Consider the following 22,320-nt stretch of genomic DNA (forward strand, 5'->3'; position numbering starts at 1 on the left):
TGAGTAGAACTGCCTCACTGGGACCCTTTGTGGGTTCTCTCTCGAAAGTTTACTTAGAGTCCTTAGCTGATGAATTTTATCAGAGAGCTCCTAAGACTAGATCCCTTCTTGTCCTCATCTTGGCTCTGCCCCACTAGTGGATGGATTCTTTCAGTGTCAATTTTGCCTTCTGATTCCAGAATATCAGAGCAGTTCTTAACTATATCATGATGAATAGGGTCTAGGCTCTTTTTTTTTTGATCAAGGTTTTCAAGTACTCCTATGATTCTTAACTTGTCTCTCCTGTATCTATTTTCCAGACAGTTGTTTTACCAATGAAGTATTTTACATTTCCTTCTTTTTTTTATTTTATTTAACAGATTCTTGTTGTCTCATGATGTCATTAGTTTGCACTACTCCCAATCTATTTTCTCTTGTATTTCTTTTCCTAATATGTCCATTTGATTTTTAAACTCCTTTCTTTACTCTTTTCAGAAGTCTTTATGGACTGGACTAATTCAAATTCTCTTCTGAAACTTCACAGATAGCATCCCTTTTGTTCTCGTTTTATGAGCTAGTATTCATATCTCAAGGGTGACATTCAATAGATCCTGCATTGCACTGGCCTTTCTTTATTTTGGGATGTTAGATTTCCCCAGGGTCTTGTATTGAGGTAGGGGTTTGTTTGTAGCCCTTCAGTGTTGAGAACCCTTAGAGGCCTTGCTTATTGGAGTTGGGAACTCCAGGCAGTTATTCAGTGGATCAACCCATAAGGAATGCCAGAAGCTTTCTCTGGATTGTCTGTGTTGAAGGGTGTCAGCCACCCATTCCTTATGCCTGGCACTGGATCTATGCTGTCCCCATGCGACTCAATCAGTCAACTAGGTTGACAGGGCTAGATATGCCACAGGATCTCTCTTGTTATTCATCACTGAGGAAGTCCACTGCTTAAATCTAAGGCTTTAGGAAAAGTGAGAACATCTGGGGCTGTTTCTGGGTTTGTACTGGGGAGCACCAGACAGTCCCACAGGAACAGCAAGGCTTCATCTGGGAATGCTAGGGACTCAAACTTTAGGTGGTCCAGCTCCATGCTGGAGCTCTCCCAGTATGCACACTGGTGGTCCCCAATCCTCCTCCATCACACACTGCAAAGCCTTTCACTCCCACAGTTTCCCTGCTGCCCATAAATTGGGTTTCTACTCTCTTCCTTGGACATGCCCACACTCCCCTGTGACAGATCTTGCTGGAAAATACCACTCTTTTCTTTTGTGGGTTCTATCAATATATAAAATCTCTTAAGAGGCCTGAAATCTTGTTGGTTCTGAAGAAAAGTCAGAAGAGCTTAAAACAGTGTCTGACTTCTCTCTACCATCTTGGCTCAACCCCAGCAATACTTTTTCAAGAAAAACTTCTGGTGACTAAATCATTTTAATTATTATAAATACTCCAGAAAAAGAGCTAATAAATAGAATTATGTAGAGAGTTTTAATATATACATATACACAAACATTTATTTAAGTAGTTATTTCTAGTGTTGTAGGGAAAAGAGATAAAATGGAAAAAAGAAATTTTCAAGATAACTTTATTATCTAGTTAAAAGGAGTAGCAAATTATACTTATAAATTTGTTATTTCATGTACAAGTATTTTGAAATTATACTATGTTGTAGAAATAGTTGTTTTGTTCTACAAATTACAAATAAGACAAAGTGTTTAATAAATGTACTGATGAAACCCTACCTGAGGATAACAAATTGTTGGTAAAACTTAGAATAAAATACATGAAATATAACATATTGTACCTAGAAGTCTCCCAAGATAAATTTATTCAGAATGAACTAGAGGATTGTTGAGTATAGGAACTGAAATTGTCAAACCTAGTACAGTCCCATCGGGATGCCAAAAATCATGTCAGTATGCTGGATTATATTACTGAAAATTCTTAGTGACACAAGAGAAAAGTATCTACAGTTTATTCATTCTACATGTGACCCCTCATCAGTGGATACATTTCTGACATAATTTGATTAGTGATATTTATACCACAAGAAGAGAAAATGTGTGCTTTCTGATCTGAATGTAATAACAAAAAAATCACAATGACTCATTTTTCTAGCCCATAATAGCTTATGAGGTCAGAAAGACAAGCCTGTAGATATTGGGGTAGGACTAGCTGAAAGAGCACATTCCTTTCTCCATTTTCAGCCACATCTGTAGTTTTCAAAAATTATGTATTTAGTACATTATTTTTCTTCAATTATGTATAAAAACAGTTTTCAAAATTCATTTTTAAAATTTTGAATTCAAAATTTTCTCCCTCTCACCCCATCAAGAAGGTAAGAAATATGACAGTCATGCAAAAAAGATATTTTATATTAGTCATGTTGTTAAAGAAGACAAAGACTAACCCCACTCCACCAAAGATGCATTAGTATCTCAATTTTCCCACATTTCCTCCAATATTTGTCATTTCCTTTTTCTGTTGCATTAGCAAATATAGTAGGTATGAGGTAGTACTTTATAAATATTTTAATTTTCATTTTTTCAAATCAATAGTGATTTATAGCATTTTTATGTCATTTTCAACCTGAAAACTGACTGTTCATGTCTTTTGATCATTTATCAAATGGTTTCTATTTTTGTAAATTTGATTCAATTTTATATACATATATATATATATATATATATATATATATATATATATATATGACCATTATCAGAGGATTTGCTTCAAAATTTTTTCACAGTTATAATTGCTAATTGTCTTTTCCTTTATCCAACTTGCCCATTTAATCTATTTTCTTTCTTCTTTCACCCTGTCCCTCCTCAAAAGTGTTTTGTTTCTACCACTTTCCTCAGTCTTCCATCCTTTCATAATACTTTGCTTTCTCTTATCCCCTTTGCCCTCTAATTTCCTATAGGGTAAGGTAGATTTCTATACTTAACTATGTTCCTTCTTTGATCCTATTCCAATGAGAAAAAGTTTCTTGTTCTCCTCTCCTCTGCCCTTTATCTATCTACTCCTCTTCTGTAAAAATTCTTTTTTTTAAAATATTGTAATGGTATTTTATTTTTCCAATTACATGTAGAGTTAGTTTCTAACATTCATTTCTGCAAAATTTTCTCTCTCCTTCCCTTTTCTCTTGAAAATAATAATCTATAAAAATTCTTAATTTTATTTTTTATAACACATAATTTTCCCATTTTATCTTTCCCTTTCTCTCACATTAATTTTATATTTAGATATTACTTGATATTCAACTCACTTCTGTTCTCTTTCTCTCTATATTCTTTCCAATTGTTCTAATAATGAGAAAGTTCTTATGAGTTACAAGTATCATCCTCCCATATAGAATTATAAAGAGTTTAAGCTTATTAAGTTCCTTGTGCTTCTCGAGTCTTGTATTTGAAAGTCAAATTTTCTATTCCATTCTGGTCTTTCCATTAGCAATATCCATTTTACCCTGAAGTATTATACAAAGATTTCCCTGGTTAGGCACTTCTTGATTGTAATTCTAGCTCCTTTGCCCTCTGAAATAACATATTCCAATCTTTCTCATCCTTTAATACAGAAATTCAAAATCTTGTGTTATTCTGTGGCTAACTGTATGTATCCTGTGACTCAATGATTCTTGAATTATTACTTTCTGGCTGATCTTCTTCTTGACCTGGAAGCTCTGCAATTTGACTATTCTACTCCTGGGAGTCTTCATTTTGGAGTCTCTTTCAGGAGGTTGCTCAGCTTCTATTTTACCTTTTTGTTCTAAACTATCAGGACCGTATTCCTTGATAATTTCTTAAAAGATGATGTCTAGGCTCTTTTTTGAATCATGATATTCAAGGTGTCCAAGAATTCTTAAATTATCTCTTCTAAATACATTTTCTCATCTGTAGTTATTTAAATGTTGTTTGTTAAATATCTCAACACTCAAAAGGATAGATATATTCATCTTCAATTAAATTTCTTTATAATATACCCTATGGTATATTTATTTTTATCTTTCTTTTGTTTCTTAGAAATTATAGGAAGCTTGTTTTTGCAAATTAAATTGGAATTCATTTTTTTAAAGGGGAACTGAAAAAAATTAGAACTCAGATACTATGCAAGTTCAAAGAAATAATTGTTTGCCTTAGCAACTTCATAAAGCCAGTAATTGTGTGGAATTTTTTTCCATCTTAAAAGAAACCAAAGATAGCCTTAAAATGTGAAGGGGCAGGTATTCATCTGATGACATTGTGACAATGTAGTAATTTTCTCACAAGTCTGTTTGGATGTGTGAAAGAGGAGAGAGAAGGAAAGAGAAAATGAGAGAAGAAATAAGAATGAGAGAGGAAAGAATAAAAAGAGAGAAATCTGGCACCTTTCTGCTGAGAACATTATGAGTTTCCTCTAGCAGTTTCTCTATCTGGGTTAATGCTATTTCAGTCAAGTAGACTGGCAGTACTCTTTCTCCATCTCTCAGCAAAGTGTAGAATTTAGTAGGAAATAGATACTGATGCAGGGTATAGGACTGGGTCTTAGACCAGGTGAGAAACAATTGCAAGGGGAACTAAAGTGACTGAAGCATAAACAAAGAAAAAAATCATCAGTTGCATTAGGGCTGGCAAAGTTATGAAGTAAAAATTCAGGTTTCACCTGTATTGGTGTGATCAGATGCAAAATGAACAAGGATGGAGAGGTGACTAGGAAATGTGACTATGACAAAGGCAGAGGTGAGGGCAAAAGTAATTACTAAGACATGTACATGAGGCATATATTATAGTATATGGGGTCTCAGGGAAAAGTCACTGGGATTACTCCAGCACTGGTTGTAAAGAGTATATGGAAATGATAATCAGGGGATCAACCAGTAAGCATTTATTTATAACTATAGAAGAAAAAATATTACAGGATATTCAAAGACAAAAATAAAGAGTCTTCCTTTCAAAGACCTTCTGATCTATCAAGAGGGACAACATATAAATAGATTCAAGATGATTTTGAAGGGAAAGCACTAAAAACTGAGGATCTGAAAAGTCTTACTTGCAAGGGTGGACTTGACCAGAAAGGATGCTAAGGATTCTAAGAGTTAAGAGATAAAGAGGAAGTGTTTTTCAGGCATGGGAGACAACCAACATAAAAGAATGGAGTTGGAAGATGTAATGACATTTGTAAAGAAAAGAAAGAAGGACAATTTAGCTGAACTGAGGCTTCACAAACTTTTGCAACTGCAGTGCACAAAGGGTAGTATGGACTAATTAGATTAGCAAAGTAGGTTGGACTCAGGTGAGGGGCTTTAAATTCCAGAGGTCAATGATATAGTAAAAATATGGAGAAGAGAATAGTGCATGGGAAAATTAATGTATTTATAATTATTTATTTATAATTATTATTATTGAGTGGGATAGATAGCATGATATTGAAAAAGATACAAAAATTATAGTAGAAAATAACAAATGTAGATGAATTTCACTATATTCCTTAGTGTGGTCCCACAAATTGAGGTACTGAAGCTTCATACCTTGAATAGATCTTAGTCTTCCATATAAATTGTGAGACATTGATCCAAGTCCCTTAAGAACTTAATAAATATGGCTTCTGAATTGGTCCAGGCTTTAGCTATTCTTGAGCTCCCAAAGTTGAAATAAAAGAAAATTAAAGAGTGTAAAGGACTGGGTTTTCAAATGAGGTAATCCTTCAGTTAGTAAACATTTGTAAGTACTGGCTAAGTGTTAAGACCAGTATCAAGCAATGAGTATGCAAAGAGATAAAAAAACACTGAGATAGTAAGCAAACAAATGTTATCTAAAGATAAATAGGAAGTAATTAAAAGAGGAAAAGGTTAATTAAGAGGACTCAAGAAAGCCTTCCTGTTGAAGAAGAGATTTTAGTTAGTATTTAAAGTTCAACAGGGAAGTCAATAAGTGAATTTGAGGAAAGAGAACATACCAATCATGAAGAACAGCCAGAGAAAAAGCTCAGAACCAAAATGGAGTGTCTAGTTTGTGGAACGGAAAGAAAGTAAGTGTCACTGAATTGGAGAGTTCATAGTGGGGAGTGAAGTGTACAAAGACTGCAAAGGTGGGGAGGGGGGAGGATGAGTTTTGAAGAACTTTAAATGCCAGAAGATTTTTTGTTCGTTTCTATAAACAATAGAGAACCACTGGAGTTTACAGAGTAAGGGAGGGGATGACATTTTTACTCTATGTACTTTAGGATAAATAACTTTGGAAATTAAATAAAGGATAAAATGGAGTGAGAGACCTTGAGGCAGGTATACTCATTAAGTCACTTGTTGTAATAATCCAAGCATAAGTTTATGAGGGCCTGCACCAGAATGGTGGCAGTGTCAAAGTAGAGAAGGAAGCATATCTGAGAAATGTTGCAAAGGTGAAATCAAAATACCTTAGCAACAGATTGCTGCCAGTGGAGAGACAGTGAGGAGTCAAGGATAACAAAAAGATTGTGAACCTAAGTGACTGGGAAGATAGTATTTTCCTTTACACTAATAAAGAAGCTATGGGATGGACCGAGTTTAGGAGAAGATAATGAGTTTGGTTTTGTACATTTTAAGTTTAAGATTTCAACTGGATATCCCATTCAAGATTACTTAAAGGCAGTTGGAGAAGCAATATTACAGGTAAGTAGAGAGGTTAAACCAGGATAGGTAGATTTGAGAATCATTTGAAAAGAGATAATTAAACACTGGGAGCTGATGAAATTTTTAAAATGAAGTAATAAAGAATGATAAGTGAAGAAAACTGAAGGCAGAACCTCTTCCTCATCCAGAGAAAACAACAAAGGAAATTAAGAAGTAGGGATCAGACAGGGAGGAAGAGAATCATGATATAATAGAATTAAAAAAGAGATAGATGGTGATCAACAGCATCAAAGGCTGCAGAGAGTTCAGGAGTTCAAGAAAAATGAGAATAAAGAAAAGATTGAGCAATTACTAGACTTTCAGTAGGATGATAATATTGGAAGTCAGATTATAAAGCCATTAGAAGAGAGTTAAGAAGCAAGAGGATCTTTTCAAGGAATTTTTCCGCAAAGTGAAGATAGAGTATGATGATGATCAATGGTTGAAGGATGGAGTGAGAGTATTTTGAGGATGGTGGAGACAAGACCATATTTACATGCAGTAGGAAAGGAGGCCAGAGACAAGAAAAAATGTAAATTATGTGATAGAATGGGTATAATGGAAGAAACAATATGTTGAAAGATGACAGGATGCAATTGAGGTCATTCTATAATATGATAATTACAGCTTACCAGTTTCTAGAGGGAAAGATTAGCTTGAGGTACAAGTGCTATAGAGATTAGCCAGAAAATTTTACCCCCAATGCAGCTAGTTCTAGATTATTTGAATAAAGTAGATCTGTTGTAAATTTAAATGTTCTTATAAAGGAGAAAGATAACAAGTCTCTTAGAGATTGTCAGTAAGCTGACACTACAGTGCTAGGCATTGTGAGATAATAATGTATGTTAAAACACACAGAAAATTTTTAAAGTGCTACATAAATGTAAGTAGTAGCAGTAGTCATCATAGAAGAATTAGAAAATTGTATATTAGTTGTAAAGAGAAATTCTCAGTGTACTTTCAATCTAGAATAGGAATAAAGGCATGAAAATTAAATTACAGTATAATACAATAAAAGGAAAACCTTAAAGATAGACCTCTTTAATGAATTATGAATTGATCTCATCTTTTTCCATCCTAGCTCATCCTCCACTGAAGTATCAAAGTGATCTTCCAAGTCATCACCATTCTACAAATTCTAATGATTTCCTATTATCTACAGAAATAGAACCCTCAACAGTCCATCTGACTTTTAAAGCCCTTCATAATATGGTCCCTTCCTTATCTTACACCTTACATACCTTACTCCTCATATACCTCCATCTACTAGATTCTTTGTTCCTTGCTTATAGTTCAAAACACTCTGTCTTTTGACTGTATTTTTTCTTTGCTATTCCTAAGACGTATAATTTCTTTCCCTTTTGTCTCTTATTTTTGACTTCTTTCAGTTATCAGCTAGCATCCCATCTTCTGCCTTTCCCTATCTCCCTTATAGAATGGGTTCTCTCTCTCTCTCTCTCTCTCTCTCTCTCTCTCTCTCTCTCTCTCTCTCTCTCTCTGTCTCTGTGTGTGTGTGTGTATCTGTTTGCTCTGGCACTCAGACAAGGGTCATTATTCATATTTCTTGCTAGGACTTAGTTGTTTAAATGTCTCCCCACTTAGATTACTGCACATATTAGGTACTTGATAAATGTTCATTGATTTAACTTGAGATAGATAGATAGATAGATAGATAGATAGATAGATAGATAGATAGATAGATAGATGTTAAGGTATTACTCCTAAAAGCTGCAGAAACAAATACAAACAAGATAATCCCTACCCTGAAGAAGCTACCCTTCTAATGAAGAAACAGGACACTTAAAGGGAAAGTTGAAGGAGAGTGGAAATATGCTGAGACAAGGCAACTAATTACTAATATCTAGTAGTTGAAAGAGTAAGTCAAGTCAGGAATGAAGTGACCATGGATAAGGATTCACAAGAAATGGTGACCCAAGTTGGAGTATCACTAATTAAGAGTGTTATTCTAAATGTAAGGATTTTTTCAGGAAGGGAAGATTAGTCGAAATGTCTGGAGTGTGACTGAGAAGAAAAGAGTGAAGTAAGATTGTCTAGGTCCCTAGTATATGATATACTACATGACTCTTTTTCATTTTTTCCAGTACTTTATTAAAAAACAGATAAAATGAGAGAGGGGGATCAGCAAACTTTTGATAATAAAATCATTTGAGAGCAAATCAATTCCTAAATTTTGTGAGAACTTATACCCAACTATGTAAAATAAATTTTACTCACTATTTAGAGTTAGAAGTAATTTTGTTGTTCAGTCATTTTTCAACCATGTCCCCCTTGGTATTTTCTTAGGAAAGATATTGAGTGGGTTATAGATGAGGAAACTGCCATCTTGAGAAGTCAAGGTCAAGATCACACAGTTAGTTAAGATCTGAGGTCAGATTTGAACTCAAGAAAAAGGCTTTCTGCAACCTAGCTTTCTATCCACCATGCCAGCTCCCTATCCAGAAGTGATTTTAGAGATCATCTAATCTTGTCTTCTTATTATATAAATGAGAAAATGGAAGCCCAATGTAGTTTTTCTCTGCTCAAGATCACAAAACTAAATCTGAGACTAAAATCCAGGTTCTCTAAATCCAAGTTCCATGATATTTCAATTATCCCATATTGTGAGATGGTGGTGATCAAACATTTTGTTATAAGATCAAAGAAGAAAAAACTCTTAAAACATGCATTCCTCCTTTCATCTGCAGATTAAAACATGAATGAAGATAGGTTCAATTTTTGTAAATGTTAATAATTTCAAATAATTAATTTTCATGAGTGGTGCAGTGATAAATGTATTGAGTTCAAAGAGAGATTACTATTGAACTTTTATAAAATATTAAATGATTTTTGTTTTTATTAATTCATTTTAGTATAGCTGTTGAAAATAAATTTAAAGAAATCACATTGTTTACTTCCTGAAAAAGGTTAAAGACCACCAAGTATTGTTTATGACTTATAATATGCTATATACTTTTGTAAATTATCTTTTGTTGAATTAAATAAGACCATCCATGTATTATAACATTAACATCAGTAGGCAGGGGAAAAAAGGTAAAATTTGAAATTAAAAAATAGGAATAACAACTTCCATTGTATTTTTGTCACTGTATTAGTTTTGGTATTTCATGCTGTAATTATTATTTATGCAGCTGGAGTCTCTCTCTCTCTCTCTCTCTCGATATAGATATACATGTATATATATAATTACTTTTCTCTATCTCCTTCATAAAAATTTTTACAAATTAAAAAACATATCATTCTTTAAAATTGTAACTGCTTTGCAAATAGAAACAAGTTAAATATAAAATATATAACTTTGATTCCTTTCTACTTTTTACTTTAAACTGTGGAAGATAAAATCTTATTGTTATTTTTAGGTGTTTTAAATGTTTATCTGCGTTTAAAAGGACAGACTACAATAGAAAATCCATTATGGTCTTCAAGTGGAAATAAAGGACAACACTGGAATGAAGCCCATGTTAATATATATCCAATAACTTCATTTCAGGTAAGAAAAGAAAAGTCATTCTCAACAATGAATTGAAAATAGACAAAATCCTTTCTCAGACACTGCAGAAATATGTGTTAGTTCTTTCTAATATAAATATCAAATATGTTTATGTTTGCTGTTTTGAAAAGTTTCAAATAAAAAAATGTGCCATATGAAAGCATGGCTCCCTCCCCCTGCCCTTCTTATTGACAATGACCATCATTATTTAAACATAATATATAAAAGTGTTTGTCATAATCAAAATTTGAATAGGCTTAGAATATAACATAAGTTTATAAAACAGATGTGTGACTTGAATTTTAATTGTTCCTCTTATACACCCAATTCCAACCTCTACATCCCATCAAATGATGACTAACTTTTATATTACACAAAATGAATAATCATTTTGGAAGTTATTTCATTTAGTTTTGCTTATATACCTGTTCTATATCTTTAGCAAGTAAAATTCTCTTTTGCAAATCACTCAACTTATTGCTGGAAGTTCTATATTTTTATGGAATGCTTTGTTTAGAATACAAAACTGTCAGTTATTCCTCAAGATTACAGTAATCTGGGGTCATCCTCAAATAATACAACTCAGACACTTTAAAAACACAGAGGAAAAAATCTTATTCAGGATAAAAGATTAAAAACAACTGTGAAATAACTAGGTCATATCATTAATTTTGGTCAATAAAATCAAATAAATTAATTCTATTACAGTTTATCACATGTTAGAAATAATTCAGCCAGTTTTATCATCTTTCTACATCATAAATGGCACACTTCAGTACATTTGTCATTTGTAGAGCAGAGTGTTAAAATTTCATATTAGGAGAAGATAATTTCTTTTCCTGTAATCAACTTTATGATTGTGATTTTTGATACATCTAGATAACTTTCTTTAAAAAAATTCTTTTTGATGATTATTTTACAAAAATGACAAATAACTAAGTTGTTAAAAGATTTAATTTTGAAAATATTATGGTCCTACAGTTACATTTTTATATGCTTCTTGCTCACCTCTAAAACCTAAACTTAAAAAACCAACAATTTCAAGAATTTATAGTGGGGAGATAAGAAAACTTACAAAGTGTGTGTCTGTATATTTCTATGTATTTGTGTATTCCTATTTACATTGATTGGGGGGGCAAAACTAAAATGAGGGCATAGAGGCTGAACCTATGAACTATGAACACAGCTCTTGCAGTATTGCCTGAACTCTCTCAATATTTCCTTTTAAACAAGTTTAAAATCATGCCCCAAATTGAACTGTGGAGTGGCTAAGTCAACAAAAGGTCAGGGTGAGACAGTTTTCCAAACCAAGGCAATTTGGGAGGTCAACAGGAAATGTCTGTGACACTGGGGTGGATTCTGTCCCAGTAGATAACAGCAGTAGCACCAATAGCATCAGCAGAAGGCTTTGGAGAGAACTGTGATAGTGGCAACAAAAGCTTCAGTACCTGCCCCTCTCAGAAATGGTAAGTGAGTCAGAATACTGTTCAGAAAGAGATGACTTAAGATCCTTTGCAAGGGGCTGGCTAGGTGGTGTAGTGGATACAGCACTGGCCCTGGAGTCAGGAGTACCTGGGTTCAAATCCGGTCTCAGACACTTAATAATTACCTAGCTGTGTGGCCTTGGGCAAGCCACTTAACCCCATTTGTCTTGCAAAAACTTTAAAAAAAGTTAATGTGTAAAATCTCATTAAAAACAACTGACCTAGAAAATAAATAAAGGAGAGATAATTTAAAAATTATTGGATTACCTTTTACCAAGATAAAAAGAAACCTATACATTATATTTCTTTCTCTTTTTTTGTTTTTTTGCAAGGCAATGGGGTTAAGTGGCTTGCCCAAGGCCACACAGCTAGGTAATTATTAAGTGTCTGAGGCCGGATTTGAACTCAGGTACTCCTGCCTCCAGGACCTGTGCTCTATCCACTTACTACCTAACTGCCCCATTTCCAATTAATTTTTAAAGTATCTTTTCATTGCTCTATCCACTGCATCACCTAGCCACCCCCCCTGACATATTTCAAAAAAATTACAAACAAAATCTTCCCTAATATCTTAGAACAAGAGGGTAGCTCCAAAGTATTTTCTCATTATTAGAACAATTAAGAATCTACATAAAAACAAGGCAAGAGTTTACATCAATTATGTTGGGATGATCTAAAGAAAATTAAAGGTAGGAACAAAAAGGGATGCATTCATTGGGCAAAAGGGGAAGGGTGAGAAAGAATGAGGAAATTTTCTTGCTTATTTTAGAGCCATGCAAGAGAGAGTTTTTATAATGGAGAGGAAAATGGGAAAGGAAATGGTTAATATTTGAACTTCACTTTCTTTTCATTATATATACATACACACACACACACACACATTCAGCTGGGTTCGTTAATCTATCTTCGCAATCAGTGAATAAGGAAGAGAAGGGGGGAAAGGGGAAAGAAAGGGAACATCCTGAATTCTTGGTTCTTTTCCTGTCTACCAAAACACATACTCTCGCCCTCCCTGGATTCTCATCCACAGGTCACACTCACTCATCCTGTGTGTCCCACAGCATTCTGAGATTCCACTACTCCCTTTTTAATTCATATGGTGATTTAATTTTAATTTAATTCATATGGTGATTTTATCAACCTCTATGAATTTAGTTATCATCTATATGCTGACAATTCTTGAATCTACCTCTCTGCTGAGCACTAGTCTGATACTTTCTAACTGCTCTTCAGACATCTTAAACTGAAAATGTAATAGGCATCTTTAGACAACATGTCCAAAACTGAATTCATTATCTTTTCTCTTAAACCCTCCCCAATTTTCACTTTCCTATATTAACATCATCCTCCAGTTCCCACAGATACAAATTGGTATCATTTTCAACTCCTCCCTATTTCTTATCCCAGTAACCAAGATCTGTCAATTATACTTTTGCTGCAACTCTTAAATACACCTTTTCCTCCTCTGATATTGCCATCATTTTGATACAGGCCCTCATCTCCTTTACTTTCTTATTTCTTACTTCACATGTGGTCTTGGACTATTGCAATAAATAATCTGTTGGTGAAAGTGCCTATCTCAAGTCTTTCCCCACTAAAATCCCTCTTACTACTTACTATGACAATTTTCTAAAGCACAGGTCTAAATATGTCACCTCTTACTCAATTAACTTAAAAGACCAAATATAAAATTCTGTTTGCCATTTAAATTCCTTCATAATCTAGGCACACATATACAGTCACATCTTCCCAATTCCTTACATCTTATTCTCTGTCATGTACTCTTTAATTCAATAATACTGATTTCCCTACTATTCCTTAATCAAGACATTTCATGTGGAACACTATTGTTCTATTAGAAACCAGGAGGGATGGGATTTCAGGGAAGCCTGGAGGGATTTGCAAGAACTGATGCTGAGTGAGATGAGCAGAACCAGAAAAACACTGTACACCCTAACAGCAACATGGGGGTGATGATTAACCTTGATGGACACCCTTATTTCATCAGTGCAACAATGAGGGACAATCTGGGGCTGTCTGCAATGGAGAATACCATCTGTATCCAGATAAAGAATCGTGGAGTTTGAACAAAGTTTAAGTACTATTCCCTTTAATTTAGAAAGAAAAAAACTGCTATATTATTGTCTGATCTTGTTATCTCTTATACTTTATGTTTCTTCTTTAAGGATATGATTTCTCTCTCATCACACTCAATTTGGATCAATATAAAACATGGAAATAATATAAAGCCTGAGAAATTGCTTTCTGTGAGTGGATGGGGGGAGGGAAATAAGATTGGGGGGAAAATTGTAAAACTCAAAATAAATAAAATCTTTAATTAAATAAAGATACTTCATGTCACAGCTCTGGACATTTTTTCTGCATTTAGTAAGCTTTGATCATTCTTTTCATTTCTTCTAGGTTTGTTGTGATTTCACCTTTTTATTTGCTATTTTAATAATTTAATTTTTTGCTCTCTTTATAATCAGGTTGGCTAAAGGTTTAAGTATATTGTTAGATTTTTCAAAGAACCAGATATTATTAGTTTGGCATTTGTTATTTGGATATGTTTTTTAGTTTTCTAGTTATTCATTTTATTAACTCTTTCATTTTTTATTTTGATAATCTTCATTTTTGGAATATAAATCTTCCCTGAGAGCAAAATTCGTTCTTCCTTGAGGAGAAAAAATAAAAGTGTATTACAGCTATGTAGTTTCATCATTGTGATTTTTCTTCACATAATTACCAATTATTTTGATTTATTCTTTATCCATTTATTATTTAAGTTATTAAATGTTTTCATTTAGATTTTTGACTTTTTATTTGTTTTCCCTAAAGATTTTATTTCATTACATTATGATTTACAAATGATTTGTTTACCAATTCAGTCCTTTTACATTTATTTGCTGACAGCTTCCTGCTTGTCAGTTCCTGTAGACAATAGTATATCATCACAATCAGATGCAACAACCTGTTCAGTAATTCCCCCAGTTGATTCCCCTTAAATTTCCATTTCTTTTGCTAAAAGACCTGCTATAAATATTTGTATATATATATATATATATATATATATATATATATATACTTTTCTATTTTTTTGGTATATAGATATAGTAGCAGTATTGTTTGGTCAAAGCAATGCCTTTTAACCCTATGCACTTTGGGCATAGTTCCAAATTGCTCCCCCAAATGACTTCGTTAACAGTGTATTAGTGTTTAGGCAATTCCATATTCACTCCAGCATTTGTCATTTCCTTTTCTTTCATAAGAGCCACTCTGATAGGTGTATGGTGGTAAATCAGAGTTGTTTTAATTTGCATTTCTAATCAATAGTGATTTAAAACTTTTTTTTTTCATGTGGTCATATTTAACCTTGATTACTTTGTCTGAAAGCTGTCTGTTCATATTCTTTGATTGATTATTTATCAAGTAAAGAATGACCTTCATTTCTATAAAATTTGACTTAGTTTTTCTACATATTTGAGAAATGAAATCTTTCTCAGAGAAACTTGTAAACATTTTTGTAGTAACGATTACCAACAATGTATTTCCCTCCATCCAATTTTCCCTGTTTATCTTGTTCTCTCTCCCCCCTCCTCTTTTTCTCTATTGCTTTCTGTGGCTGTCACATTCTGTGTGTTTCTGTCTCTTGTCTCCCTCTTTGTTTTTCCTCTCTCTGTGCCTTTCTCTCACTTCTCTCCCTGTCTCTGTCTCTGTCTCTTCTCTTCCTCCTCTTCCCCTTCATCTTCTTTCTCTTTCTCTTCTTTTCCTTCTTCTGAGTAATAAGAGTGTTTATATTATTTTCTCTGAGTCAATTTAATTGAGAATAGGGTTCATGATCTCCTCTCCCCTTTTCACCCATCTTTCCCTCCACTATAAACTTCTTTTAGGCTTTTATGTCTTCTTACCCTTTCCCTCTGTTTTTTGTCAACACAATGTTTTTAGATAATCATTCCATCATATTCTACTCAAGCCTCTACTTTTTAAATAATATTTTATAATATATAAAGTTAATTTCTAGAAAATTTTGAGTTCCAAATTTTTACTCTATCTTCTCCTCTCTTCCTAAAACATTAAGCAATTTGATAAAGTTATTATATATGTAATAATGTGAAACTTATCTCCATATTACTCACAGTTGTACAAGAAGAAAAAAAAAAGGAAAAATCATATTTAAATAAAAGGAAAAAATTGGGGCGGCTAGGTGGCGTAGTGGATAAAGCACTGGCCCTGGATTCAGGAGTACCTGGGTTCAAATCCAGTCTCAGACGTAATAATTACCTAGCTGTGTGATCTTGGGCAAGCACCTTAACCCCATTTTCCTAAGCAAAAACCTAAAAAGAAAAGGAAAAAATAGTATATTTTGATCTTCATTCAGAAACCATCATTTTTTTCTGTGGATGTGGATACCATTTTTCATCAGAAATCCTTTGTGATTGTCTTGAAACCTTGTATTGCTGAGAAGAATTAAAGTACCCAAAGCAGATCACCATACAATGTTGCTGTTACTGTGTAAAATGTTTTCCTGATTCTGCTCATTTCACTTTAAATCAGTTCATACAGCCTTTCCAAGTTTTTCTCTGATATCTTCCTGCTTATCATTTCTTACTACAAAATAATATTCCATTCCATTCATAGGTCATAACTTGTTCAGCCATTCTAGAATTAATGGGCATCCCCTCAATTTCTGTTTTTTGCAACCACAAAAAGAGCTACTCTAAATATTTTTGGACATATGGGTTCTTTCCCCATTTTATGACCTTTTGGGGATACAAACCTAGGAGTGGTATTGTTTGGGTATGCACAGTTAGGCTGCCTTTTGCATATAGTTCCAAATTGCCCTCCAGAATGTTTGGCTTAATTCACTAACAACAATGCTTTAAAGTCCCAGTTTTTCCTCATCTTCTCCAACACATCATTTTCAATTTTTTTGTCTTATTAACAATGATAGGCTTGAAATAGTACCTCAGAATTATTTTTACTCACATTTCTCTAATTAATAGTGATTAAGAGCATTCCTTCATTTGACTTCAGATAATTTTGATTCCTTAATATGAAAACTACTTGTTCATTTCCTTTTGTGGTTTATTGTGGTTTAATGATATATTAATTGGGAAATGACTTGTATTCTTATAAATGTGACTCAATTCTTTATATGAATGAAAAACGAGACCTTTATCCAAGACAATTGTTGTATTGCTTTTGTTAGTGAAAAAACTTTTAAATTCAGTACAAACAAAATTATCTTATATCCTATAATGCTCTCTATCTTTTGTTTCACAATATACTTTATCTTGGTATACAGTTTAAGATATTGGTTTAAATTTAATTTCTGCAATAATATTTTACAGTTTCCCAAGCAGTTTTTGTCATATAGTAAGTACTTATTTCAGAGGCTACAGTCTTTGGGTTTATCAAACACTAGGTTAGTATCTTCTGTTCCTAAACAATTCCATTCATCTTCCACTTTATTTCTTAGTTGGTACCAGATGGTACTGATGATTTTTGCTTAATATATTTTGAGATTTGATGTTGCTTAATATAGTTAGAGATTTGATATTGCTAAGCTCCCTTCCTTTGTAATTCCCTTGATATTCTTGATTTTTTGTTCTTCTAGATGAATTTTGTTGTTATTTTTCCAACTTTATCAAATAATTTTGGTATGACACTGATTAAGTAAATTAATTTTAATCAGAATATCATTTATAAAATATTGCCATGAGCAATTTTTATTTTTCCAATTTTTTATTTTTTAAAAAATTATTTATGTGAAGTGTTTTGGCATTTTCCTTATATAATACTTGGATTTGTCTTGACAGGTAGACTCCCAAGTATTTTACATGTCTATAGTTATTTTAAATGGAATTTCTCTATACTTTGCTGCTGGGCATTGATAGTAATATATAGAAATGGTGATTTATGTGGATTTATCTTATATCCTACAACTGGTGGTATCAGCACCTTATTTTTGGCATAAAAGGAATTTAGTACCATATAATTGGGCAAGATGTTTCCAAAAGATTGCTTTAATTTGTCTTCATTGATTGTGGGTTGTTTTTTAGTACATCATACTTGGTTTTCTTCTTTCTTTTTAAAATCAAATTAATAAATGGTTTTTGGCACAAAACTAGCTCCTACTTTTATTAGATAATTTATTTTTTTATTTTCAATTTTGTTGATCCTGTCTTGGGTTTTTAGGATTTCCAATTTAGTGCTCAATTGAGGATTTTAATTATTTTTAGTTTTCTTTAATTGCATGTAAGAATTTATAGAAATATAATTTCCCCTGAGTACTGCTTTTGCTGTATTCTGTTAATTTTGGCATATATTCTCACTTGGTATTTTGTCATTCTCTTTAATATAGTTATTGATTGTTTCTGTACTTTGTCTTTGAACTATTTATTCTAAAAGATAAGAGTTTTTAGTTTCCAATTAATTTTTTTAGGTTTTTTGTTTTTTTTTTTTTTGCAAGGCAATGGGTTTAAGTGATTTGCCCAAGGCCACACAGCTAGGTAATTATTAAGTGTCTGAGGCTGGATTCGAACTCATTTGAACTCTTGACTCCAGGGCCAGTACTCTATCCAATGCGCTACCTAGCTGCCCCGTTTCCAATTAATTTTTAAACTACCTTTTCATTGCTCTTTGTTGAATGCAATCTTTATTTCAGTATGATCCAAAAAGAATGTTTTTTTTAGGTTTTTACAAGACAAATGGGGTTAAGTGGCTTGCCCAAGGCCACACAGCTAGGTAATTATTAAGTGTCTAAGACCGGATTTAAACCCAGTTACTCCTGACTGTAGGGCTGGTGCTTTATCCACTGCGCCACCTAGCCGTCCCCCCAAAAAGAATGTTTTTGATATTTCTCCCCTCAAATATTTGATTTAGTGGTTTTTATGTTTTAACACAGATAATTTTTGTGTAGATACCTTGTAAATGCTGAGTAAAAGATATATTCTTTCCAAATAGTTTATATATAATTACAACTAATTGTTCCTTGAATGTCTGACAGAGTTCACTTGTGAATCCATCTGGCCTGGGAGATTTTTTCCCCCTAGGCAGTTCACTGATGGTTTCTTAAATTTCTTTTTCTGAGGTGGGATTATCTAAGTATTTAATTTCCTCTTCTTTCAACCAGGGCAGTTTAAATTTTTGTGTATATTCAACCATTTCACTTAGATTGTCAAATTTAGTGACATACAGTTGGGCAAAAAAGCTCAGAATTAATATTCTAATTTCTTCCTTATTGGTGGCAAATTCACCTTTTTCATTTTTTTTGATACTGTAATTTGATTTTCTTCTTTTTTTTAATCAAATTAAGCAAAGGTTTATCTATTTCATTGCTTTTTCTATAAAACCAATTCTTAGTTAAATTTATTAATCCAATAGTTTTCTTACTTTTGATTTTATTAATTTCTCTTTTGATTTTCAAAAATTTTAATTTGGTATTTAATTAGGGATTTGCATGCCCAATTCATTGATCTTCTTTCTCTATTTTATTCATGTATGCATTTAGAGATATAATATTTCCCCTAATAACTGCTTTGAATGCATCCCACGTGTTTTAATATGTTGTCTCTTTATTATCATTGTCTTGGATAAAGTTATTATGCTTTGTTATTTGAACCACTAATTCTTTAAAATGAAGATATTAACTTTTCAATTAATCTTAGGTATATCCATGGCCCTTTAGTGCTCATGAATTTTATTGCTTCATGGTCTGAAAAGAATACATTTAATATTTCTACCTTTCTGCATTGGATTGTAAGATATTACATGGGCAATTTTTGTGTAGGTGCCATGTACAGTAGGGACAAAAAGGAATTATTCCTGTCAATCCCCATTTAATTTTCTCCAGAGGTCTATTATACCTAACTTTTCTAATTTTCTATTCACCTCCTTAATTTCCTTCCTGTTTATTTTGTGGTTAGATTTATCTAATACCAAAAGAGGGAGATTGAGGTCTCTTATCAGAAGAGTTTTGCTGTCTATGTCTTCTTGTTACTCATCTAACTTCACCTCTAAGAATCTGGATATTATACTGTTTGGTACATACACGTTTAGTATTGAAATTACTTCATTGTCTATCGTACCTTTCAGGAGTATGTGGTTTCCTTCCTTATCCCTTTCAATGAGGTCTATTTTTGTAATTGCTTTGTCTGAGATAGGGATTGCTACCCCTACTTTTTTCACTTCAGCTGAAGCATAATATATTCTCCTTCAGTCTTTTACCTTTATTCTTTGTATATCTCTCTGCTTCAAATGTGTTTCTTGTAAGCAGTAGAATAGAATTCTGGATTTCAACCTAATCTGCTATTGACTCCTATTTTATGGGTGAATTCATCCTATTCAAATTCACAGTTCTATTACTGTCTTTATTGCCCTCTGATGTACTTTCCCCCCTCTCTTCTTGCTATCCCTCCTTACCAGTGTTTTGCTTCTGAATACCACCTTCCTCAATGTCTCCCCTTCTATCCATCACTCTTCCTTTTCTTCCCTCTTTTCCTTTTCCCCTTCTTTTTTCCTTCCCATCTATCACTCCCTTCTTCCCTTCCCCCCTTTTCCCCTCCTAATACTTGAAGGGTAAGATAAATTTCTAAACTTGAGTGTATGTGTTATTCCCTAAGCAGTTCTCCCTCCATTCTTTCCCTCTGCTATAATAGGTGTTTTGCACCTCTTCCTGTGATGTAATTTACTTCATTTTGCCTCCCCTTTCTTCTGTTTCTCTCTAGATCCTCTGTGATAGGGATATCTGCTGTCCAAATTCTGGGTCATTGGGAATCTGGGGGTGCCTGGGGTGGTCTTTGGGATGTCTATCAGGCAGTCCAGTCATTAGGCTAGGCTGTGGGCTGAAAATGCTAGAGGCTCTCTCTGAACTTTGACTAGAGAAGCCATCCCCATTCATTCACTGGAGGAGGTGGGAACCTGGTGCTATGTCTGAACTGTTTGCATAGTAATGCCAAGCTTTCCCACCAGGGACTTTGAGGGATTCCGGACTACTAGGAATGCTAGGGTTTTGCTGTCCAATTTGGGCTATTTGGACCAGATGAAGTGACTGAATGGGGAACCTGGGCATCCATACTGGAGCTTTCTGGAACCACCTACTACTTGGCCAAATGCTAACTAGATTTCCAGTATGCTGAGTCACTGCTCTTCTCCCATGGCAGACTTTGTTGGATGATGTTTCATGCTGATCTTTGGTGCATTCATTTGCTCCAAAAATCTGTTAAGAGGTTTGATTAATGTCTATTCTGGGGGAAATCCTGGAGACCTTTATGCTAATCCTAGTTTCTCTCCATCATCTTGACCTCATTTAATTTTCTCCAAAGGTCTGTCAAATCTAATTTTTCTCAAATTCTATTCTCTTCCTTAGTATCTTTTTTTGGGGGGGCTCATGAATTTGCCTCTTTATTTTCCATCTATGTGTGCTCTTTCTGACTGCTATAGTAATAAGAAAGTGTTTAGGAGTTACAAGTATCACTTTACCTTATAGGAATGTAAATAGTTGAATCCATGATTTCTCTTGCAAGTTTATCTTTTTTAATAAAAAAGTCTTTTTGAGTCTTTTATTTGAAAATCAAATTCTCTCTTTAGCTCTGGTCTTTTCATCAGTAATGCTGAAAAACTCTCCATTTCATTGAATAGCCTTTTTATTTTTCCTTCTTAAGGTGATTTTTGGTTGAAATCCTAACTGCTTTGCCTTCTGGAATATTATATTCCAAGCCCTCTGATTCTTTAATATAGAAACTGCTAAATCTAAGCCTTAATGTGGCTCAGCAATATTTGAATAATTTCTTTTTGACTGTTTCCAATATTTTCACCTTGACTTAGTAAGCTCTGGAATTTGGCTATAATATTCCTGGAAGTTTTCATTTTTGAATCTTCTTTAAGAAGTGATTGGTGGATTCTTTCTTTTTTCCCCCAGTTGAAGTGAAAGCATTTATTTAGGAGTCATACTTTCCAGGAATTGGCTATATTCCCAAGGGAGATAGTAGTTCAACTGAGGGGTGGGTGAGCTTTCAAAGGCATGATACAGGAAGATGAGATAATCCAGGAACATGAAGATTAGGGATTTTACCTTAGAAAGCAAAGATGAATGGTCAAGGATATGTAGATGAGGGGTGGTAATTTAGAGACATCATCTATTCAACCATGGGAGGCATGTGCAAATTTGTCTTGTGTCTGGGGCAAGGATTTGCTTTCTTATTGATAGGGGACTTAAATTGTGCCTTAGGGCAGGGATTTCCTGAATCTCTGCAGGGGGAAATATGTTTTATTGAGATCCAATCATCTCATCATTTCCCTCTTCAAGGTATAGGAACACAAATTCTTTAGGTGAACAGGGACAAAAGTCTCATCTTCAGACTGACAAGGGTTGTAGAGTTGTTCCTACCTCAGTGGGTCCCTCTCTTAGGGAGTGAGATGATTTAAATAGAGCGTATTTGAATTCAGGATATCCAGGGAAGTTTCAATGGGATTTTGCCATCCAGGGTTATTAGGTGGATTTTAATAGACTCTGACCTAAAGGATACAATCCTAGTGAGCAGATTCAGGATGTATGGGCCATATATCAAAGGGGAGAAAGGAGGAAGATGGATTATGCTTTAGGAAAAAAATCAAAAAGGGGCAGTCACTTCTGGTAGGTGGATCTCATAAATAAAAGGCAAGTGGGGAAGGGTGGTAATAGCAAACCAAATTCAGATCCATTCCTCTGGAAATGTTTGATGAAGTTC

At 33.6% G+C, this 22,320-nt stretch overlaps 1 protein-coding gene across 1 annotated transcript in view; it reads left to right on the top strand.

Annotated features, from left to right (window-relative positions):
- MDGA2 (MAM domain containing glycosylphosphatidylinositol anchor 2) overlaps positions 1–22,320 on the top strand; it is a 701,528-nt gene that overhangs the window by 647,587 nt on the left and 31,621 nt on the right. The window contains exon 13 of the mRNA XM_074236282.1: positions 9,976–10,106. Coding sequence (XP_074092383.1) covers positions 9,976–10,106 — 131 coding nt within the window. The remainder of the gene's footprint in view (positions 1–9,975; positions 10,107–22,320) is intronic.

This window comes from Macrotis lagotis, chromosome 4 (assembly GCF_037893015.1).
Source record: "Macrotis lagotis isolate mMagLag1 chromosome 4, bilby.v1.9.chrom.fasta, whole genome shotgun sequence".
NCBI classification, from domain to species: Eukaryota; Metazoa; Chordata; class Mammalia; order Peramelemorphia; family Peramelidae; genus Macrotis; species Macrotis lagotis.